Here is a 21,665-nt window from a genome sequence, read left to right on the forward strand (position 1 = left end):
CCTGGGCTGCGTCTGCGCCATCGCCCGGCGCCCGGGAAAAGCAGGATCGCAGACCCCGAAGCCGCCGCCTCCGCCGTGAGGGCGAGAGACAGCCTGGCGAGCGTGCCCATCCGGCCCCGGGGAGAACGTGGCACCAAGCTCGACCTCGAGCTCTGACAAGTACGATGATGAAGGCCCTGGATAAGCACATGGTCATTTCCAGTTAAACGTGAGTAAGAGACTCGGGATTTCAGAGCGTGTTGGCAATGTTCCCCTCTCGTCACACGATGAAATCTTCCAGAAATGCAGCTCAATGTCACCACGTTCGGTCAAATCCAGAGAAGGTGGCAGGGCTCGGAGGGAGCTGGCTGCTGAGCCTGTGGGTGTCTCCGGACGACGCCTGGCCTTAGTGAGGCCTGGATGGAACGGCCGCGACCTGTAAAGGGTCCGAGTCTCTCCGTAACCAGTCCATGTCCCGGTGCGAGCTAGGGAGGCGCTAGCTGTGACGGCACCGTTCTCCGCGGGGCAGACGGCAAGCATCGCGGGAGAGCAGGGAGGCCCTTTGGACTCTGTCTTCACGAAGTGCCGTGGCGTGGCTGCCTCTTATTCTCTCACCACTTAAAACCCGGGGGCTCCCACCGAAGGTGAAGGGAGCGAGTTGTTTATCACACATGCGACCAGCAGAGATCTGACACGGGCTGCCGTGTAGGTGTGAAAACCCTGCCCCCAGACGCTGCGGGGAGCCGCTTAAAACTGGCAAGGACCAAAGCTTGTCTTCAGACCGGCTTCCTTCCCCGGCGGGCAGAGAGCTTCCCCGGCGGGCAGAGCTTCCCCGGCGGGCAGAGAGCTTCCCTGGCGGGCAGAGAGCTTTCCCGGCGGGCAGAGCTTCCCCGGCGGGCAGAGCTTCCCCGGCGGGCAGAGCTTCCCCGGCGGGCAGAGAGCTTCCCCGGCGGGCAGAGCTTCCCCGGCGGGCAGAGCTTCCCCGGCGGGCAGAGCTTCCCCGGCGGGCAGAGAGCTTCCCCGGCGGGCAGAGCTTCCCCGGCGGGCAGAGAGCTTCCCCGGCGGGCAGAGCTTCCCCGGCGGGCAGAGAGCTTCCCCGGCGGGCAGAGCTTCCCCGGTGGGCAGAGAGCTGTCCCGGCGGGCAGAGAGCTTCCCCGGCGGGCAGAGAGCTTCCCCGACGGGCAGAGAGCTTCCCCGGCGGGCAGAGAGCTTCCCCGGGCTCCTTAGCGGTCAGATGACGGCGCTCTCTCTGCTTCTCCTCGCGGCCGGCGCTTGCCTGACCCCTGCGTGTAAGTATCTCCCAAACCCGCCCACGGGAGCAGGACGAGAACCCCCAGCGACTGCGGCTGCGTTATAAGTGACCATGACTCCTCACATGTCCGGGCCCCTGAACTGGCACGTACTGTGCCTCTGCTCACACACCATCCCGTGCAGCGGGTCCCGCGGGCAGTCACGGCTCTGAGGGGACGGGGTTCTCCGTCTGTGCAAACGCCCAGTGCCCTGAGGGCGGAGCTACGCCAGCCAGCTGCCCGTCTTCCGTGGCCGACCGTGCGGCTCTCTTGCAGGCTTCGGCGGGGAGGTCATCGGAGGCAGAGAGGTGGCCCCTCACTCCAGGCCCTTCATGGCCTCGCTGCAGTACCGCGGGGAGCACGTGTGCGGGGGGGTCCTGATCCACCCGCAGTGGGTGCTGACCGCGGCCCACTGCCACCACCGGTGAGTCCCCACCGTCAGTTGGGTGAGGTTCGCTGAGTCCCGAGGACAGAGCCGCCTCTGGGGGGTGGGGGGGGCGGGGGAAGGGGACGGCTTCCATGGTCACCGGCCACCGGGCGGGGTTGATTCACCCTCGCGCCCACGGTTCCTGCCTGGGGCTCCTTCCCTAGGACAGTGGGCCGGCCTTGCCCGCCACCGGATGGGCCCGCACCGCGTGTGGCGCCGGGGAGGCGGCCCCAGAAACGGTGGGGCCCGCGGAGTTCTGACTCAGCAGGTCCTGCAGCCCCTGCGGCTGCAGCCTGAGTGGGCGCCCCCCGACCCCCTGACGGTGGGGATGATGGGGGAACCGCTGCTCCCTCCCGGGTCTGGAAGGATATCTGTGACGTTTCCCAGTCGGCCTGGCAGGTCTGAGCACAAGCGAGGGGCACTTAGTGGTGGCGAGGAGCCGCTTTGCAACGAATTTTAGATCCTTCGCAAGAACTCCCGTGGCCCCCTCCCACCCCGAGGCCAGGCCCCGACTTCGGGATCACAGCTGTAAGAGCAACACCTTCCCGGGGGGAGAAAGATGCTACACAGAGAGATTCTTCCTCTCTCTCTCTCTCTCTCTCTCTCTCTCTCTCTCTCTCGGCCCCCCTGAGAACCAGGCTGGTCTGAAGACAGAGACTGCAGCCTCTCAGACCCCTCAGCCTGTGCTCTCTGACCCCAGCTTAAACCCCCCCCCTTCTGGGGCTCTGCCCCCCACGCCGGCCCCGAGAGCAGAGGGAGGCGTCTGCTTGTCGGCTGGGGGGCTTTCGCTCGCTGCACCTTCTCTTCCCGCCTGTCTTGCCCCGATGAGCCAGGAGGAGGCGGCTTCTTCCCCCCGGGGCACAGCGCCCGCTCACCGGGGCCTCTGTGGCACCACGACCGACATGAGCGCGGGCACGGACTGGCCCCTCCCGGCTTGGAGGTGTGCTTCCACCGCCCGCCGGCGAGGCTGCCCGCGACCTAGACGCTGCGCAGCGGGGAGCTGTGGGAACCTCTGCCCCCCTTCCGGTTAATGTGGCTTCTGCACTTCACCGAGGCTCTCGCTGCCATGGAAACCACCGTGTCCCATCCCGTCCGCCCCCTCAGGCCCTGGCCCCCCGGGACCGCCAGGCAGAGGGTGACGATCGATAGATGTCCATTCAGGGCGGGACGGGCACAGCCCCGAGAGCTGCTCACACAGATGGACTCGAAGCTCCCGGACACAGCGCTTCCTTCCTGCAGGGGCCCCGGAGCCGCTGGGCGGGAGGAGGGGCACCTGCAGGGTTTTGCTGCTCCGCTGGATGGACGCACAGCCGCCTGCCTGGCTGAACGGCATCAAGTCCCATCTCCAATGCTGTCGAGAGACCTGACGCGGTCGGGGTGGGTGGCCAGGTTGACAAACGCGGGAAAGAGGTGCTGGAGTGTTCTAGAGAACGGCCAAGTGCCCTTTAAATGGCCGGAGTCAGAGGACTCCAGACGGTGTGGGTCAGGTGTCTGTGGCTGGACACTGGGGTGCAAAGGTGGAGGCGGATTGGGGCTTGGAAAAATGCTGATGAGCTTTATGCAATCCCGGATATTTAGGTCAGTGCCCATGGGAACAGCTCGCTAACCGCCCTCCCGGCCAGGGGCAGGGGGCGCCTGGGTGCCCTGCTCACCCCCACCCGCGGGCTCCTCGCTCCGCCCGAGCCAAAGGCCCACAGGCCGTCCCTGAGGCTCTCGGCGCCTCCATTCGTGGCCGATTACACAGGGAAATTGGCGGAAAACAAGCCAAACCAAAAGCAGTCTCCGTGCACACACGTGTTCTCCGCTCTGTAACGTGTCAGACGCCAAGTTCACCAGCTCTCGTCCACGGCCTCCCGGGGTCTCCCCAAGCCTTCCCTCCCCCTCCTCGCCGCCAGCAAGTGGCCAGCGGGACCCCCACCGCCCCTCCCTCAGTCCCCCCACCACCCCTCCCTCAGTCCCCCCACCGCCCCTCCCTCAGTCCCCTCACCCCCACATCACTCAGGCTCCCCGCAGGGGGCGGCTGTGAGGGTTACATGAGGGGGATACTAGGAGGCTCAGGGCCACCCCTGGGCGCCCCGGAACCCGGTCACGGTGACGCGTGTGTATCATGAGGGACGATCTGATCACCGAGCCACGTCGCTGGGACAGGCCGGGGCCGGGAAAAGCCTGGACAGAGTCCGGGGCTGGGCGGGGTGCGGCTCCCCTCCGGTGTGTCACTGGGGTCACAGGGCCCTTCCCCGGGTCAGGGATGGCCCGTGGCTCCGACAACGCCGGGGCGCCGTGAGCTCGGCTGGATGGTGCCGGTGGGCGTGTCAGCAGATGCTCGGCCGGGCTGGAGGCCACGCACAGCTCCCTCCGCGGGGGACTCTGTCCGTGGGGGGCTCCGTCCACAGGGGACTCTGTCCGCGTGGGGCTCCCTCCACGGGGGGCTCTGTCCGTGGGGGACTCTGTCCACGGGGGCCCCCTCCACGTGAGGCTTGGTCCACGGGGGGCTCCATCCGTGGGGGGCTCCATCCGTGGGGGGCTCCATCCACGGGGGGCTCTCTCCACGTGAGGCTCTGTCCGTGGGGGGCTCCATCCACAGGGGGCCCTGTCCACGGGGGCTCAGAGACTGCGTCTTCGCCGCCCCCTGACCCCTCGGTGGCTCTGAGGCAGGGCCACCCCTGGAGAAGCGCGGGCCGTGGACGGTGCCAGCGACCCCGCTGTCATCGCTCCTCCTGCGGGTGACAACCTGGGCCCAGCTGGGGGTGGGCCCTCCTGCGGTGACTCCCTGGGCTCAGCTGGGGGGGTCCCCTGTGGGTGACTCCCTGGGCTCAGCTGGGGTGGGTCCCCTGTGGGTGACTCCCTGGGCTCAGCTGGGGTGGGTCCCCTGTGGGTGGCTCCCTGGGCTCAGCTGGGGGTGGGCCCTCCTGCGGTGACTCCCTGGGCTCAGCTGGCGGTGGGTCCCCTGTGGGTGGCTCCCTGGGCTCAGCTGGGGGTGGGTCCCCTGTGGGTGGCTCCCTGGGCTCAGCTGGGGGTGGGTCCCCTGTGGGTGGCTCCCTGGGCTCAGCTGGGGGTGGGTCCCCTGTGGGTGGCTCCCTGGGCTCAGCTGGGGGTGGGTCCCCTGTGGGTGGCTCCCTGGGCTCAGCTGGCGGTGGGTCCCCTGTGGGTGGCTCCCTGGGCTCAGCTGGCGGTGGGTCCCCTGTGGGTGACTCCCTGGGCTCAGCTGGGGGTGGGCCCTCCTGTGGGTGACTCCCTGGGCTCAGCTGGGGGTGGGCCCGGAGCCAGGTACCGCCGGTGTCGGTGTCACGTGAGCGAGGTGACCTGCGGCTCAGGAAGCAGGTGCAGTGCCCGAGGCGGGGGGTTCGGGGGCACCGGCTGGGCTGCTTGGGTCCCAGGGGTTCGAAAGTAACCAAAACCTGTCAAAGGTGTGGACTGATGAAGGGCACTGTGAGGTGGAGGCACACCAGAACGTCATCCGCCCTCCCCCAGGCCCAGCCCGCCGGCCCCCGGCTAGGCTGCTCACACGGGCACCGGGGTTCAGGTACCCTGCCCCCGACGCTCCTCGGGGCTTAGGGGGGACGCTGCACTGGAGTTTGCACCAATCCCCACCTGCCTGACCCCTCCCCACCTGCCTGACCCCTCCCCACCTGCCTGACCCCTCCCCACCTGCCTGAGCCCCTTCCCCACCTGGGCCTGACCCCTCCCCACCTGCCTGACCCCTCCCCACCTGCCTGACCCCTCCCCACCTGCCTGAGCCCCCTCCCCACCTGCCTGAGCCCCTCCCCACCTGCCTGAGCCCATCCCCACCTGCCTGACCCCTCCCCACCTGCCTGACCCCTCCCCACCTGCCTGAGCCCCCTCCCCACCAGCCTGACCCCTCCCCACCTGCCTGACCCCTCCCCACCTGCCTGACCCCATCCCACCTGCCTGAGCCCATCCCACCTGCCTGAGCCCCTCCCCACCTGCCTGACCCCTCCCCACCTGCCTGAGCCCCCTCCCCACCAGCCTGAGCCAGGCCTGTGGGAACCCCTTTCACGTCCCGCGTGGTTCAGGGTTCAGGTTCAGGGTTTGGGTTCTGGAGAAGACCGCACACAAATGAAAGAGACTAGGAAAATATTAATCTGGGAGATGGGGGCCAGGCGGGAGCCCACCTGTAGGGGGAGGACTACGCTTTGCTCTGGCCTTGCCATCCCTTTTATTCAGGTTTGGGACACACCCATGGCCCGTAGGCAGGCAATTCCAGTAACAGGCAGACTATCTTTTTTTTTTTTTTAATATATTTTATTGATTTTTTTACAGAGAGGAAGGGAGAGGGATAGAGAGTGAGAAACATCGATGAGAGAGAAACATCCATCAGCTGCCTCCTGCACACCTCCTACTGGGGATGTGCCCGCAACCAAGGTACATGCCCTTGACCGGAATCGAACCCGGGACCCCTCAGTCCGCAGGCCGATGCTCTATCCACTGAGCCACACTGGTTTCGGCAGGCAGACTATCTTATCAGTAAGGATATTCATGATTATTTGGTAGGAAGTTGCCTCAGTGACCATTGTACCAATTAGATCGGGAGTGGCTGGCTCTGACCTTTCCGAGCTTCAAGGTTGACCAGCCTTCCGGGTTCCTTGTCCACATCTTTCTATTAGTGAGACAATGACCGGTTTCCGCACAGGCCTCCACGCCGGTCGGCAATGGCAGAGCCGGTCTCCATGTCAGTTACCAGCGCCCTTGACCCCGGGAGGATGCAGGTCGAGGAGCTGGGTGGGGTGATGGGTGAACAACGTGAACCTGAGGCCGCAGCCGTGCGTTTAAAATGGTTCAAGTTGTGAGTGCCGTTATGTGTGTTTTTCCTCGATTCATAAAACTTAACGATGGTGGGTAGTCATGTCAGCCCACAAACGCGAGAAATCACGTTGCTTTCGCACGTTGTGAACTTGGTGTTCGTCGATTAGGATGTCCCTCCTTTTCCCCGTGGGGGTGGGGGAGGACACGTTCTGACCGCCTCTGCAATGCTGGAGACTGGGGGGTGGGGGGCTGGCGGCGGTTCCATCGCCCGTGACAGCTTTCATGCAGGCCGGGGTCCTCTGTCCCCCGAGTCCCAGCCACGGGCCGTGGGGACAGTCCTGGTCCCTGTGGTATGTGACCGGCGCCCCCTGGAGGCCTGGGGTCAGCGTGTTGCTTCTGTTCTCTGTGTCGGCCAGGTTTGCCCGAGGCCGGGCTTCCCACGTGGTTTTGGGCGCTCACTCTCTCTCAAAGGACGAGGCCTCCAAGCAAACATTTGGGGTCACAAAGCTCATTCCGTTCTCGAGATTCGCCTCGGACCCCGAGTCGCATGACATCATGCTGGTGAAGGTACGTGGGGGGCCTCCTGCCTCGTCCCGGTCCTGACGCACGCGATCCGTGGGTCAGCCTCCACGCAGGAGCGGATCTGAGGGACCGACGCGGTCTGTCGGAGCCCGGGAACCGCGCACACGGCCTTAACGGAACGGGGATCTCACCAGCGCATCCGGGCCCGCTCCCCACGAGGAAGAGCGGGCCTGGTGCCCACAGGCGGGGAGGGAGCCGCCCGCAGGCCGGGTCCTCACTGACAGCTTCCTCTCAGATGCCCTGACCGTGAGCGAGTGAGAATCACGAGTCGCTCATCCCGCAGAGCCAGCCAGGGACTTCAGGGAGCGGCAGCGAGTCACGCGTGGCCTAGGCCACCCTCCGTCTGGCCCACACGTAGGCTAGGCCGTGCTCCAGGCCCCCCCCCCCGCTCCCGCCGGCGGGAAGCAGCCCAGCCCTCCCAGGCATGGCCGGGTGGAACCCCAGAGAACCATCAGTGGAGCGGAGGCCAGCTCGCTGAGCCTGGGCCGGCCGCTCCAGGGCCCCTCCCGAGCATCCGAGCGCAGCTGCAGGCGACCACCAAGGCAGATCCCAGATCCGGGAGGGGCGCCCCAGGGGGACCACCCCCGCCCGCCTGGCGCTAGCAGCCTCCCAGTGCAGCCGGCCATGGTTCCTTCTCCCTCCCATCTGGCAGCTTCACGCGCCCGCGAAGCGCAGCAAGTACGTCCAGCTGCTCCAGCCGCGCCCCCGGGACGACCTCAGAGCGGGAACGAAATGCCGGGTCGCCGGCTGGGGTGCCACCGATCCAGAAGGCCTGAGCCCCTCGGACACCCTGCGCGAAGTCACCGTGACCGTCATCAGCCGAAAACTCTGCAACAGCCCGAGTTACTACAACCACCAGCCCGTCATCACGAAAGGCCTGGTGTGTGCCGGCGACGCCAAGGGCCAGAAGGACTCCTGCCAGGTGAGAGCCGCCCCCGGAGGCACCGAGGCCAGCGCTGGGCCCCAGGCGAGGTTTGCTCGCCAGCACCGAGCCCAGGGGCCGCATCCTGCAGCCGCTCTGCGTCTCTGCACAGCGCCCGCTGCCTCTTCCATCTTCCGCGTGTACGGATCCTAAGGACGCCCCCACACGGGATGCGTGCTCCCCCCAGGTGTGTGCACCAGGACACGAGGCCACGCCTGATGCCTCTCAGGGGCGTCCTCGGGGCCTCCATCCCGCTCGGAGGTCACTAGCGGGTTAGAAGGTAACCTCCCAGCACAGGCCCCTCCCACGGGAGAACAGAGGAAGGTCTCACACGGCTCACGTGCAGAAGCCACACCAGAGTGTGTTTCTGGAATCATCGGACCGACTCGCCAAAAGGCACCACGGTCACACTTTCCCAAACCTGGTTTCCCGGGGGGGGGGGGGGTTAAGAAACAGGCGTGCCTGGCTGCAGGTGACAAGTAGGTGGCACACTACCCACATCATGCTTCACATACGTGTGGTTATGGGGCGGAGGCTGTGCTGATTCCAAGATCATGTGTGTGGGTGGCGCCCCAAGACCACCATTCCCCCACCCCAGCAATTTTCAGCGTCCTTCACCCCACGGCACACAGACCAATGACTGAACTTCTGGCCCACACCGAAGAAAGATTTCCTTTCTTTTTTTTTTTTTTAATATATTTTATTGATTTTTTACAGAGAGGAAGGGAGAGGGATAGAGAGTTAGAAACATCGATGAGAGAGAAACATCCATCAGCTGCCTCCTGCACACCTCCTACTGGGGATGTGCCCGCAACCAAGGTACATGCCCTTGACTGGAATCGAACCCGGGACCCTTCAGTCCGCAGGCCGACGCTCTATCCACTGAGCCAAACCGGTCAGGGCAAGATTTCCTTTCTGATCTGACACGCACACAGGCATAACTTTAGGCACTCACACCGACGGCTCTCGCTGCGTGGGCCGCTGTGTTTCTTACTTGCGACCTCAGGGGAGGAGGCCAGTGCCCTGGTCAGGAGTCAGGTGTCGCACGTTGTGAGCATCCTCACGGCACTCCCACGGCACACGGCTTGAAGGTGGCTGTCCTCAGCACGTGTTCACAGCCACCAGAGCGCCATGGACCGCAGGGGGCGGGGGCGGGGCCGCATGGCCAAGGCAGGCTGTGCCTGTCACTTGACAGATCTGAGTGACAGGTTTTGTTGTCAGAGTGAGTCTCGAGCATCAGCTCCCTGGGCAAGTCCCCCCTGCGTGCCGGGCGTGCGCAGAGCCCTCTGTTCAGCCGTTGGAGGCGGGAAACCAGGCCAGAGACAGAGCCCTGGCCAGCACAGGCACGACACCCTCTTCCCGGCCCCTCGGTTCAGACCCAGGGACACTCGCAGTTTAAAATCCCTTTCGTGTCCGTGAGTATTTCAAACTCTACGTCCGCCCATTCCTTGATGAATAAGGTTCAACAGCCACTGATTACCAACGGATGTAGGCAGGGACATGGACGGACAGACAGACAGGACCATGGGCCTGGACAGAGACACAGATACATGCACCCTGCGTGGGTGAGGGGGTGTCTTCGGGGCCCAGAGAACCCCCGATGAGTCAGCCAGTCCGCGGCAGGGGAAGACGGAGAGCCTCTCACCCAGCGTCTGTCCCTTTCCCCCGCAGGGCGACTCCGGGGGCCCCCTGGTCTGCGGAGGCGCCTTCTCCGGCCTGGTCTCTGGAGGCCGTAAGTGCGGCGACGCCACGAAACCCGGGGTCTACACCCTCATAACCCGGAAGTTCCAGGCCTGGATCCAAAGCAAGCTTCCCCCACCGCCCGCAGAATGAGGCTGCGCGTCGTTTCTCCGATCTGCCTGCTGCTTGTTTTTGTGTGTTTTTTTCCCCAGAATCTGTTCTACAGGCCAACTTTGTCGTCCGACGTCGCTGGATGGGGTTAACGTGGGGCTCAGGGAGGGTCCCCGGCCCCCTGGGACTGCCTTTGTTACGGAAGCTCGTTCTTTGTCCCCGGTCTCACCGGCGTGTGCCTGAGCTGCTGGTTTCGTTCTGAATAAAGTGTGGAAGACGCTCTGCTTGTCTGTCGTGGGAACAAGCCCGCCAATGACAGGTGCCCCGCCCCCACCCCACGGGGCAAAGGTGACGAAGCCGTTAGGCTCCGCCGCCGATCAGGCTCCCTTGCAGGGCCACCCTGAGCTGGGCTCCCAGAAGGAAGAGTGAATTCCAACACGCCGGGCGCGGGAGGGAGGGCGATCAGAGTCCACACGGGTGTTGAGGGTAGGCCTCTCTGCGTGCTTACTCAGACCCTCTTCCAAACGGCACTGAACGCAACGAACAAAGACATCTGCAATTAAACGAAACATGACATTTAAAATACTTTTTCCTCAAAGCCTGATCCAGCAATTCCGCTCCTGGGTATTTATTTATCTAAAGACTATGAAAGCACAACCTCCAGAAGGTCTATGCGGCCCATGTTCATTGCAGCGTTGTTCAAACAGCCGAGACTCGGAACAGCATACGTGTCCATCACTGGATTCATGGGTGAAGAAAGTGCGATGCGCGCGCATGCATGCACACACGCACACACACGCACGCACGCACACACGCACACGCGCACACGCGCGCACACACACACACACACACACACACACACACACACACCCTGGAATATTATTCAGGCATAAAGCAGAATGAAACCGTGCCATTTGCAACCACACGAGTGGATGTCGAGGGCAGTATGCTGAGTGAGATGAGTCAGACGGGGAAGGTGACTATCGCACGCTCTCTCTCATACGTGGAATCTTAAATAAATGAAACAGAGAAGACCAGCTCATCGGTACAGAGAGCAGGATGGTGGTTGGCAGAGGTGGTGGGTAAGGAGCAGACCCCGGAACCTGGCTTTTTTTAAAAAATATATTTGTGCCCTAACCGGGTTGGCTCAGTGGATAGAGCATCGGCCTGAGGACTGAAGGGTCCCAGGTTCGATTCCGGTCAAGGGCATGTACCTTGGTTGCGGGCACATCCTCAGTAGGGGGTGTGCAGGAGGCAGCTGATCGATGTTTCTCTCTCATCGATGTTTCTAACTCTCTATCCCTCTCCCTTCCTCTCTGTAAAAAATCAATAAAATATATATATATTTTGATTCCTGACCTGGAATCAAACCCTGACCTCCTGGGTCATAGGTCCACGCTCACCCGCTGAGCACCCGCCGGGCCGGGGCCTGACCTTCTCAGGAAGGGCCTCCTCCAAGGAGACCGGCTCTCGGTGCAGGAGGCCTCCTCTGCCTGAGCACCCAGTGTGGGACGCGACACGCGTGACGAGGAGGAGGGAGGAGAGGGTGGAGGCTCAGCCCCTGCAGAGGCCTCCAGTTTCTCAAGATTCCCACCTGGGAAGCCATCGCATGGGGTCCTGTGAGGTCCAGGCCACACGCAGGCCGCGGCACAGGGCTCCCGAGTCCTGACTGATTTCACGCGGCCACACGCTGCTTCCTGTTGACAAACATGAGCTGCTTCGGTCGTGTGCTGAGTCATATCAGCTGCCTCGAGCCTGACAACCTCTCCCCGTCGCCTTGCGCCCTCCCGCGAACGGGTGCTGTTCTCTTCCTGGCCTGAGCCATCTGGCCGGGCCCGCGAGGGGCAGCACGCGGTGCACAGGGAGCTGGTCCTGAGAACCGGGAAGTGGGCGGTAAACCGCCTCTGAGAGTCGGAGCAGAGTCCTGGGATCCGTCTGAGGGGACAGGGAGGGCCCAGGCCACGAGGTTGGCTGCATCTGCTGCGAACCGCTCTGAGGTCCGGGTCAGAGTGGGGGTTCAGCTGTGGGTGCGGGGAAAGGAGGTGCCACGGGCAGCAACCAACAGGAGCGGCGGGAGGGGGAGGCGAGCCCTCACCTGCCTGTGGTTCCCCTCCACCCCCCACTCCTTGCCTGGGCCTGGGCCTGGGCCTGGGAGCACTGAGGCTCAGCTGATCTTGTTCTGCTCCCCCTGAGGCTCAGCCGATCTTGTCCTGCTCCCCCTGAGGCTCAGCTGATCTTGTCCTGCTCCCGCTGAGGCTCAGCTGATCTTGTCCTGCTCCCCCTGAGGCTCAGCTGATCTTGTCCTGCTCCCCCTGAGGCTCAGCCGATCTTGTCCTGCTCCCCCTGAGGCTCAGCTGATCTTGCTCTGCTCCCCCTGAGGCTCAGCCGATCTTGCTCTGCTCCCCCTGAGGCTCAGCCGATCTTGCTCTGCTCCCCCTGAGGCTCAGCCGATCTTGCTCTGCTCCCCCTGAGGCTCAGCCGATCTTGCTCTGCTCCCCCTGAGGCTCAGCCGATCATGCTCTGCTCCCCCTGAGGCTCAGCCGATCTTGCTCTGCTCCCCCTGAGGCTCAGCCGATCTTGTCCTGCTCCCCCTGAGGCTCAGCCGATCTTGTCCTGCTCCCCTGAGGCTCAGCTGATCTTGCTCTGCTCCCCCTGAGGCTCAGCTGATCTTGTCCTGCTCCCCCTGAGGCTCAGCTGATCTTGTCCTGCTCCCCCTGAGGCTCAGCTGATCTTGTCCTGCTCCCCCTGAGGCTCAGCTGATCTTGTCCTGCTCCCCCTGAGGCTCAGCTGATCTTGTCCTGCTCCCCTGAGGCTCAGCTGATCTTGTTCTGCTCCCCCTGAGGCTCAGCTGATCTTGTCCTGCTCCCCTGAGGCTCAGCTGATCTTGTTCTGCTCCCGCTCACCGAGCACACTTCTGATCACAGGCATCGGCTTTTCTACGTCTGTTACTTTCAGACTCGACACTGGGGCCATTTGAACATCTCTGGGAGACAGAAATGCACTGCTGGCTCCCCCCGCATCGATGGTGGTCGAACCCTGGACCCTGGACAGTTACCCGCCCACTGAGTGCTGACCCCCGGGAGGCTTCCCGGCAGGAGGACCGCCCGCCTGTCCCCTGGGACGACCCTGGCGCCCTGCCCTCCCGCGCATGGAGCGCGCTCACATTCGCAGCATCTGTGCGGCCATACTGCCCTCAGCGCCGACGAGCCGGTCACTCGGAAGGGTTAGGGTGGTTTGCCTGAGCTGTCTGTCCGCTCCGTGGCGGAGACTCGGGTATACTACTCAGCAGCTACCGCCGCTCTTCCCTGCGAGCAGAACTCGCCTTTCCTGGGCGCCGCCGGCGTGCCAGCTCCACGATGGTGTTTTCGGGTTCCCTCCCGCGGATGTGGCCGAGGAGGTGACGTGGATCCCCGATGGGAGCTTCCAGGGGGTTCCTTTAAAGAGAACTGACCCAGCAGGAAGCCGTGACCTTCCCCTGCCTCCTTCCAGCTGCCTGGGCTGCAGACACAGCGGCTGGCACTCCAGCAACCCCCCTGGAGCCACGAGGCAAACGCGAGCAGGGCCAGGTGGGACTGAGGGTGAAGCCGCAGGGAACCCTGCCGTCCTGTGCTCCCGGGGACTCCTTACACCAAAGAGAACACACACACACACACACACACACGTGTGATCCACTGTCACCGGGAGTTCTGGTTGCACACGTCCTCACCCAAGCAGAACCCTGACTTCCTGTCCCTAACGTACGTTCCCAACTATGGCGAGCATTGTCTTCATGGCCCTCGGCCCCAATCCTCCACACCCCCCACGGCTTTAGCTTCCGCCTCACCCCATCCAACGAAGAGCTGGTTCCGAAAAGGAACGCCTAAGTGTTGTCATCGGTCAGCCATCCCGCCCCCCCCCCACGGCTCTGCTTGCGGTGGCGAAGACGCCTGGCTCGCGCGAGGCGAGGTTTTAGTCTTCACCACACACCGCCCTGGTGGCGAGCATTCCTGTCCCTGTTCCAAAAACACCCCTCGGCACTCCGTCGTCGGTGACGCCAGTCTCTCCTGCTGTGTGTGTTTTGTAAGTCGATCTTGTGGAGCTGTTTTGTGCAGAGCTCCATAACAATAATGTTTTCTGGCATTTTGAGGCTATTATTTGTTTTATTATTTCACAATCGCTTAAAATAATATCGCACTTTTCCCATCCAAACGACGAACGCAGCTCCACAGAAGGCAGTTGGACATGGTAATGCCCTGGATATGAGCAGCGTTGTCGAAAGCAAAGCAGGCCCCCCCCCCCCCGCGACCACCAACAGTGCAAAGAGGGGCGGGGTTAACAGCCATCCAGAGCATTCAGAGAGATTCCCTCATTCATTCAGTCGGTCAGTCCATCAGTCGGTCCGTCCATCAGACAGTCAACAAACACCACCGAGCACCGGGCTCTGCGCTGGTCATGGGAGATACCAAGAAAAGACACGGTTCGGGCCCTGCAGGCACTCAGAGTCCAGGGAGCAAACACGGACAGGCAAATAAACACATATACTATGCCCCCAAATGGTTATAAAGGTGGTGTGTGTCGAGCAATCGGAATGCAGACATGCACACAACAAGGACACTATGACCCAAAGCTGTTACATGAGGACAGAAAGCTCCTTCCAGCTTGCGGAGCACCTGGCCCGTCCGACGGACCTGCTCCACCTGCAGGTGGGCCAGCATGTCCCCAGGGAGAGAGCGCTGGGCCACCACAGATAGAGGAGAAGGACAGCAGTCGCTGGAGTGCAGCGTGTCCATGGGGGTGCCCACGTGCACCCCCTGGGAGGACTTGGCTGTCACCAGATCTCCCCTCCACAGAGACACCGAGACGGGCAACGTGGGCGGCCGATCCTCGGAGGAAATGGCCTGTTTCTCCCAGAGAGAGATGGCACGGCCCGACCTAGGATTCGAGAGCGAGCCTTCATCTGCCCTATAAGCAGCTTTGGGACCAGGGGCCAGAAGAATTTGGGAACCCCAACTTGATATGGGAGTTCTAGGATATCCTCACCCCAAAACTGGTCTTCCCTGCAGCTATCATTCTCTTAATCATTAAAAAAAAGAAAAAGAACTCAGCAAACACCATTCAAATGGAAGTGGCCCCGCCCTGCCTTGCCGAACAGGGAGGGCACCCCTCGGGGTGTGACCTACCCACACCACCTGCTCAGGCTGAGGGGCTGCACATGCTCTATTACACGGGCCCACGCTCTATTACACAGGTCTGAGCTCTATTACACGGACCTGAGCTCTATTACACGGGCCCTCGCTTTATTACATGGCTCTGAGCTCTATTACACAGACCTGAGCTCTATTACATGGGCCCTCACTTTATTACACGGGTCTGAGCTCTATCACATGGGTCTGAACTCTATTACATGGACCTGAGCTCTATTACACGGGTCTGAGCTCTATTACACGGGTCTGAGCTCTATTACACGGGTCTGAGCTCTATTACACAGGCCCAGGCTCTATTAAACGGGTCTGAGCTCTATTACACAGGCCCAAGCTCTATTACACGGGTCTGAGCTCTATTACACGGTCTGAGCTCTATTACACGGGTCTGAGCTCTATTACACGGGTCTGAGCTCTATTACACAGGTCTGAGCTCTATTACACAGACCTGAGCTCTATTACATGGGTCTGAGCTCTATTACACAGGCCCAGGCTCTATTACATGGGCCCAGTCTCTATTACACGGGTCTGAGCTCTGTTACACGGGTCTGAGCTCTATTACACGGACCTGAGCTCTATTACTCGGGTCTGAGCTCTATTACACGGGTCTGAGCTCTATTGCATGGGCCCACGCTCTATTACACGGGTCTGAGCTCTATTACATGGGCCCAGGCTCTATTACACGGTTCTGAGCTCTATTACACGGGTCTGAGCTCTATTACATGGGTCTGAGCTCTATTACACGGGCCCAGGCTCTATTACATGGGCCCAGTCTCTATTACACGGGTCTGAGCTCTGTTACACGGGTCTGAGCTCTGTTACACGGACCTGAGCTCTATTACACGGGTCTGAGCTCTATTACACGGACCTGAGCTCTATTACACGGACCTGAGCTCTATTACACGGGTCTGAGCTCTATTACACGGGTCCAGGCTCTATTATACAGGTCTGAGCTCTATTACATGGACCTGAGCTCTATTACACGGGTCTGAGCTCTATTGCATGGGCCCACGCTCTATTACACGGGCCTGCGTTTTCTTTCCAGCTCTCTGACCTTGACATCCAGATTGTTTAAAGTCTTAGGTCTCGGATGAACTGAGTCTTAATTAGGAAAAATACATTTCAAAAACCGTTTTAGATAGAAATGGCGCGCTCGCAGAAATCTTACTGGAATGTGCGCTGTAGCACTCACTACACATGAGCCCATGGGTGTCTGGTCACTACTGCACGGCCAGGGGTTAGCCTGAGACCAGAGAGACACGCCAACGTCCCTTCCACCAGATGCTGGGGGGTGGGGGAGGGGCTCTCAATCTGGAAACTGGTGGAAACAGCTCCGAGCCCAGCGCTCCCAGGGGCCCGGGCGCCTCTGCCTTCTGGGCGTCCGTGTCTTCATCTGCCACAGGGATCTGGACGGACAAGCAATGGCTCCCGACGGCCCGAGAGACCCCGACCAGAGGCGTCCGCTACCCTGCAGGAGGCAGCTCTTCTGTCCCTCATTTCTGAGCCACGAACACAGCCCGTGTGGCATGCCCTCCCGGTCAAACACCGCGTCATGCCCGCCACAGCCACAGACGGCTGTCGGGGATCAGTGTCGGCCACCAATGGGAGCAGCAGAGCCCGGGAGCAGCCCGCAGCCACAGACGGCTGTCGGGGATCAGTGTCGGCCACCAATGGGAGCAGCAGAGCCCGGGAGCAGCCCGCAGCCACAGACGGCTGTCGGGGATCAGTGTCGGCCACCAATGGGAGCAGCAGAGCCCGGGCAGCTCACAGCCTCACCCAGCGCCCACTCCGCTCGGTGTCTCGGGTTTGGCAGCCCATTCGCTGACAGGATCGGAGCTGACGGGAGGAGCCCCTTTCCTGTGTGATGGTCTCTGCTGGTGTCTGAGGAAACAGGCCGCTGGCCGCTCCTGAACCGGGTCAGACCGAGCGTCGGTGAGCTCCGCGAGGGAGCCGTGTGTCACACAGACCGCCGCCTTCCGTAACGACACTCCTGCCGTGAAATGTTCGAATGTCTGCAGACACAGAGAACATGCTACAGTGCGTCTCCACGAGCCCATCACCGGCTCCAGCCATGTTCCCTTCATGGCCAGTCCATCTCCTCGCGGCCCGGCCCGCCCCCGCCCAGCTCTGGACTACGGTGAAACGGACCCTCGCCATCGCGTCCCGTCCCCATTAACGTTTCCATTCGTGTCTCTGAAAGACACGGACTCTTTTTAAAAGCATAACCATTCTTGTGTGTTTTTTTAAAATCTTTTCAGTTTAGTGCATTTTTAAAAACGATATATTTTTATTGATCTCAGAGAGGAAGGGAGAGGGAGAGAGAGATAGAAACGTCCATGATGAGAGAGAATCATGGATCAGCTGCCTCCTGCACACCCCACCCCACACTGGGAATGGATCCCGTAACCCGGGCATGTGCCCCGCCCGGGGATTGAACCTCGACCTCCTGGGTCATAGGTCAACGCTCAACCACTGAGCCACGTCAGCCGCACATTCCAAAGTCACTAACATCACTGTTTAATATCAAACGACATCTAGTCAGCGCTCAGGGTCCTCCAATTGCCCAGTTTTTAAACGAGAACTTCTCCGAATCCGTGTCCGCACACGGTCTGCACTGAAACTGATGGGCCTGCCTCTCAGGTCTCCCGAGCATCGCTCTCGGCCACGGTTGTGCGGTAAGGCCGCCGGCGAGGAACCCGGCCCGGCCCCTGCAGCTTCCCAGAGCGGGTTCGGGTCGCGGCATCGCCGCCCGCCGTCGAGCATGTTTCTCCCTTCACCGCTCTCCTCGAGTTCATGGTGAGAACCTGGGGCCCGGTGGGGCTCGGGTGCACCGGGGGCCTTGGGGGGGTGTGCTCTGTCAGGGGCACGGGACCCGGCTCCTGCGATGCCAGCGGCTCTCCGTCCGGCTGGGCCCGTTCGCCCACGGCGCGCTGCAGGACCAGCCACCGCGTCCAGGCCTTTCCCGTGGGCACAGCAAGGAGAGGAGTTCATTGCTGGCTTCTCGGTCGGTTGGCTGGTGCTGGGATTTGCTCCTGGCAGGACACGTGTTAACCTCGTTCCTGCCCCCGCACCCCCTCTCTCAGGCTGGAATTCCATTTCCAACGACAAAGGCGTAAGCACTGCTTTTCCTTCTCACCAGATACACGCGACACGGCCTCGCAGCGCCAGGGCCAGCACTGCCGCCAGCAGTGTGACGGCTGACGCCGGCTGAGGGTGCGAGGCCGGCTTCTTACCGTCTGGGGGTGTTTTCCTTTGGGGTATTCTCCACCAGAAATTTGGAGGCAAGTGCCTGTGTTTCAGTCACAAGAATTCTTGTGCGCTCTGCAGCCAGCTGCAGGCACCATTAGGGCTGGTTTTTTTATTGCCTCAATGTCTAGGGATTTGTTTTTTATCTTGGACTTCGTTTTACAGTGTGGACGAAAGGGGCCACGTGCTGACCTGACCAACTCAGGGGAGGCCTGCGTGGCGGCCTTGCAGACTCGGAGACGTAAAGTAGCCACAGAGGATGGTCTGAAATTAAAACCTTTCATTAAAAAGCAGCTTATGGCCCCTGTTTGGCTCGGTGGATAGAGCGTCGGCCTGCGGACTGAGGGGTCCCAGGTTCGATTCCGGTCAAGGGCATGTACCTTGGTTGTGGGCACATCCCCAGTAGGGGGTGTGCAGGAGGCAGCTGATCGATGTTTCTCTCTCATCGATGTTTCTAACTCTCTATCCCTCTCCCCTCCTCTCTGTAAAAAATCAATAAAATATATTTTTTTTTAAAAAAAAGCAGCTTATGGTGGGTAGTCATGTCCCAGGCCAGGATCTTCCCTGACAAAGATCAGCTTCGATCTGCACTGAGCCTCTCGTCTTTCTGCCTCTACGATAACCTGCCTGAGGAACGTCAGGGTAACTTGTAGCTTCCCTTTATCCAGACCAGGGGTCCTCAAACTTTTTAAACAGGGGGCCAGTTCACTGTCCCTCAGACCATTGGAGGGCCGGACTATAGTTTAAAAATAAAACTATGAACAAATTCCTATGCGCACTGCAGGCCCGGGACGCGTCGGCTGCTAAGCAGGACAGGCAGCGGCACCCGGCGGGCCGGATCCATGTCCTCGGCGGGCCGTATGGGGCCCACGGGCCATAGTTTGAGGACCCCTGGTCCAGACCCTCAGGGCCCAACCCATGGGCCAGGGCACCAGGGCTGAGACCACAGATTCCCACGTGGTTCGCTATCTTGTTAATTGTTGGCTGTTAACTATCCTGAACCCACCGGTGTAAGAGGATGTGTCTATCGTTTTACTTTTTATCCAATCCCAGAGGTTCCCCCCCTTTGCTCTCTCCCGCCTCCCTAATCTCTCACCAGTGGAGTTCATGTGCCCCACTATGCCTCCTCCTTTGTAATGTGTAAAGCAAGGTGAGAAACCACCATTCTCCGTAGCGTTATGTCAAGACATTGAGGTTCTGCTTCCCGGCAATTGTCCACAGTTTGGCTCCAATAAACTCACAAAAATTCTTTACAGGTTTGAATGTTTTTTATGTTAACAACAGTTAGGTTGGTGGGGGACTCGGGAATTAAGAATTTTAGCTCTGGACCTACAGTTACTGACCTGAGGCATGGTGACTGATGCGCAGAAGCTATTGTTCCGGGAACTGGAAGGTATGACTGGACCTGCCCTGACTCCAGGGGACCCACCAGCAATGGGACTTGTGTGCCCCAGGAGGACCGCTGGCGGCCAAGGCAGAGTCTGAGCCACTGAGCTCCAGGGAGGGACTGTCCGAGCCCGGGATGCAGGTAAAGGATCACCTGTCAGCAGGCGAGGGATGCTCGGGAAGTCCTCGACTGCAGCTTTCATCTGATTAACCTCCTCCTCCTGGTCCCACCCCCTCACCTCCCTCTCCTGGTCCCACCCCCTCACCTCCCTCTCCTGGTCCCACCCCCTCACCTCCCTCTCCTGGTCCCACCCCCTCACCTCCCTCTCCTGGTCCCACCCCCTCACCTCCCTCTCCTGGTCCCACCCCCTCACCTCCTTCTCCTGGACCCACCCCCTCACCTCCTCCTCCTGGTCCCACCCCCTCACCTCCCTCTCCTGGTCCCAGCCCCTCACCTCCCTCTCCTGGTCCCACCACCTCACCTCCTTCTCCTGGTCCCACCCCCTCACCTCCCTCTCCTGGTCCCACCCCCTCACCTCCCTCTCCTGGTCCCACCCCCTCACCTCCTCCTCCTGATCCCACCCCCTCACCTCCCTCTCCTGGTCCCACCCCCTCACCTCCTTCTCCTGGTCCCACCCCCTCACCTCCCTCTCCTGGTCCCACCCCCTCACCTCCTCCTCCTGGTCCCACCCCCTCACCTCCCTCTCCTGGTCCCACCCCCTCACCTCCCTCTCCTGGTCCCACCCCCTCACCTCCTCCTCCTGGTCCCACCCCCTCACCTCCCTCTCCTGGTCCCACCCCCTCACCTCCCTCTCCTGGTGCCACCCCCTCACCTCCTTCTCCTGACCCCACCCCCTCACCTCCTGCTCCTGGTCCCACCCCCTCACCTCCCCCTCCTGGTCCCACCCCCTCACCTCCCTCTCCTGGTCCCACCCCCTCACCTCCCTCTCCTGGTCCCACCCCCTCACCTCCCTCTTCTGGTCCCACCCCCTCACCTCCCTCTCCTGGTCCCACTCCCTCACCTCCTTCTCCTGACCCCACCCCCTCACCTCCTCCTCCTGACCCCAACCCCTCACCTCCTTCTCCTGACCCCACCCCCTCACCTCCCTCTCCTGGACCCACCCCCTCACCTCCCCCTCCTGGTCCCACCCACTCACCTCCTCCTCCTGGTCCCACCCCCTCACCTCCCTCTCCTGGTCCCACCCCCTCACCTACGCCTTCCTCTCCTTATGACAAGGGCGGCTTGAGATGAGAGGTAGGTGGGCTTTTAGGGCGGTGACCCGCTGGACATCTGAATAAAGCGCCATCGGATTCCATCCTCGTCTCTACCTATTGGTCTGGTCGTGACGGGCAGCATGAACGCCTGCTTTTTCTGGCCCAAAGGGAAACATTCATGTGGTTTCAAAGTCAGATCTTGACTCAGTATTATCCCCTTTCTTTCCAATGGGTCACTAACTATGTTTTCACTAAAATGTGTTCTAACTCGCCCTTCTGTTCCTCTTACCTCACGGCACGCCTTTATCCACCTCATGGTCTGAACACCGTCCTCTAGGTAACTCCGTGGCAGCTGAGGGAGGTCCTGTCCGTCACGCCTGCAGGGCGCACCCGTGCACGGACGCTCCAGGCATTCACTCAGCCGGCCCTCTGCTGGCGGACGTGGGGCGTCTCTCTGCCTCACGGTTCCAGATAACAAATACCGCGGACCAAACGGAGCCCCTTCCGGTTGTCTTCCTGTCGTGGTAAGTTTCACCCCGAGAGAGCTGAGGGAGGAACGCTCCCTTCCTCTCTTCTTGGCCCTCTCGCTGCCTCGCCCTCCGGCCTCTGAGGCCCGCACAGAGTCTGGTACATAGCAGGTGCTCGGTAAATGTTTGCTGGGTAAAATCCAACCATCGCGTGAAAAGGCTAAAGACACACGAGTTAATTATACGAATGGAAAGTGGGAAGTATTGGTGATGTCAGTGCAAATCCTACCGGTTAGAGAAGGTTATGTACTCACAGATTCACGTCTACGTTAACGTACCGTGACTCTAAACACTTCTCTAGCTGTTACATTACGAGGGTGTTTTTTAAAAGATACGTTCAGCTCTGGCTGGTTTGGC

The 21,665-nt window shown here is 61.3% G+C and overlaps 1 protein-coding gene across 1 annotated transcript in view; it reads left to right on the plus strand.

Annotated features, from left to right (window-relative positions):
• SNX18 (sorting nexin 18) overlaps nt 1-9,714 on the plus strand; it is a 178,555-nt gene extending 168,841 nt beyond the window's left edge. Inside the window, exon 2 of the mRNA XM_080678576.1 lies at nt 9,635-9,714. Coding sequence (XP_080534702.1) covers nt 9,635-9,699 — 65 coding nt within the window. The 3' untranslated portion in view covers nt 9,700-9,714. The remainder of the gene's footprint in view (nt 1-9,634) is intronic.
• Nucleotides 9,715-21,665: the final 11,951 nt, after the last annotated feature.

This window comes from Plecotus auritus (genome assembly GCF_963455305.1).
Source record: "Plecotus auritus genome assembly, chromosome: 7".
Classification (NCBI taxonomy): Eukaryota; Metazoa; Chordata; class Mammalia; order Chiroptera; family Vespertilionidae; genus Plecotus; species Plecotus auritus.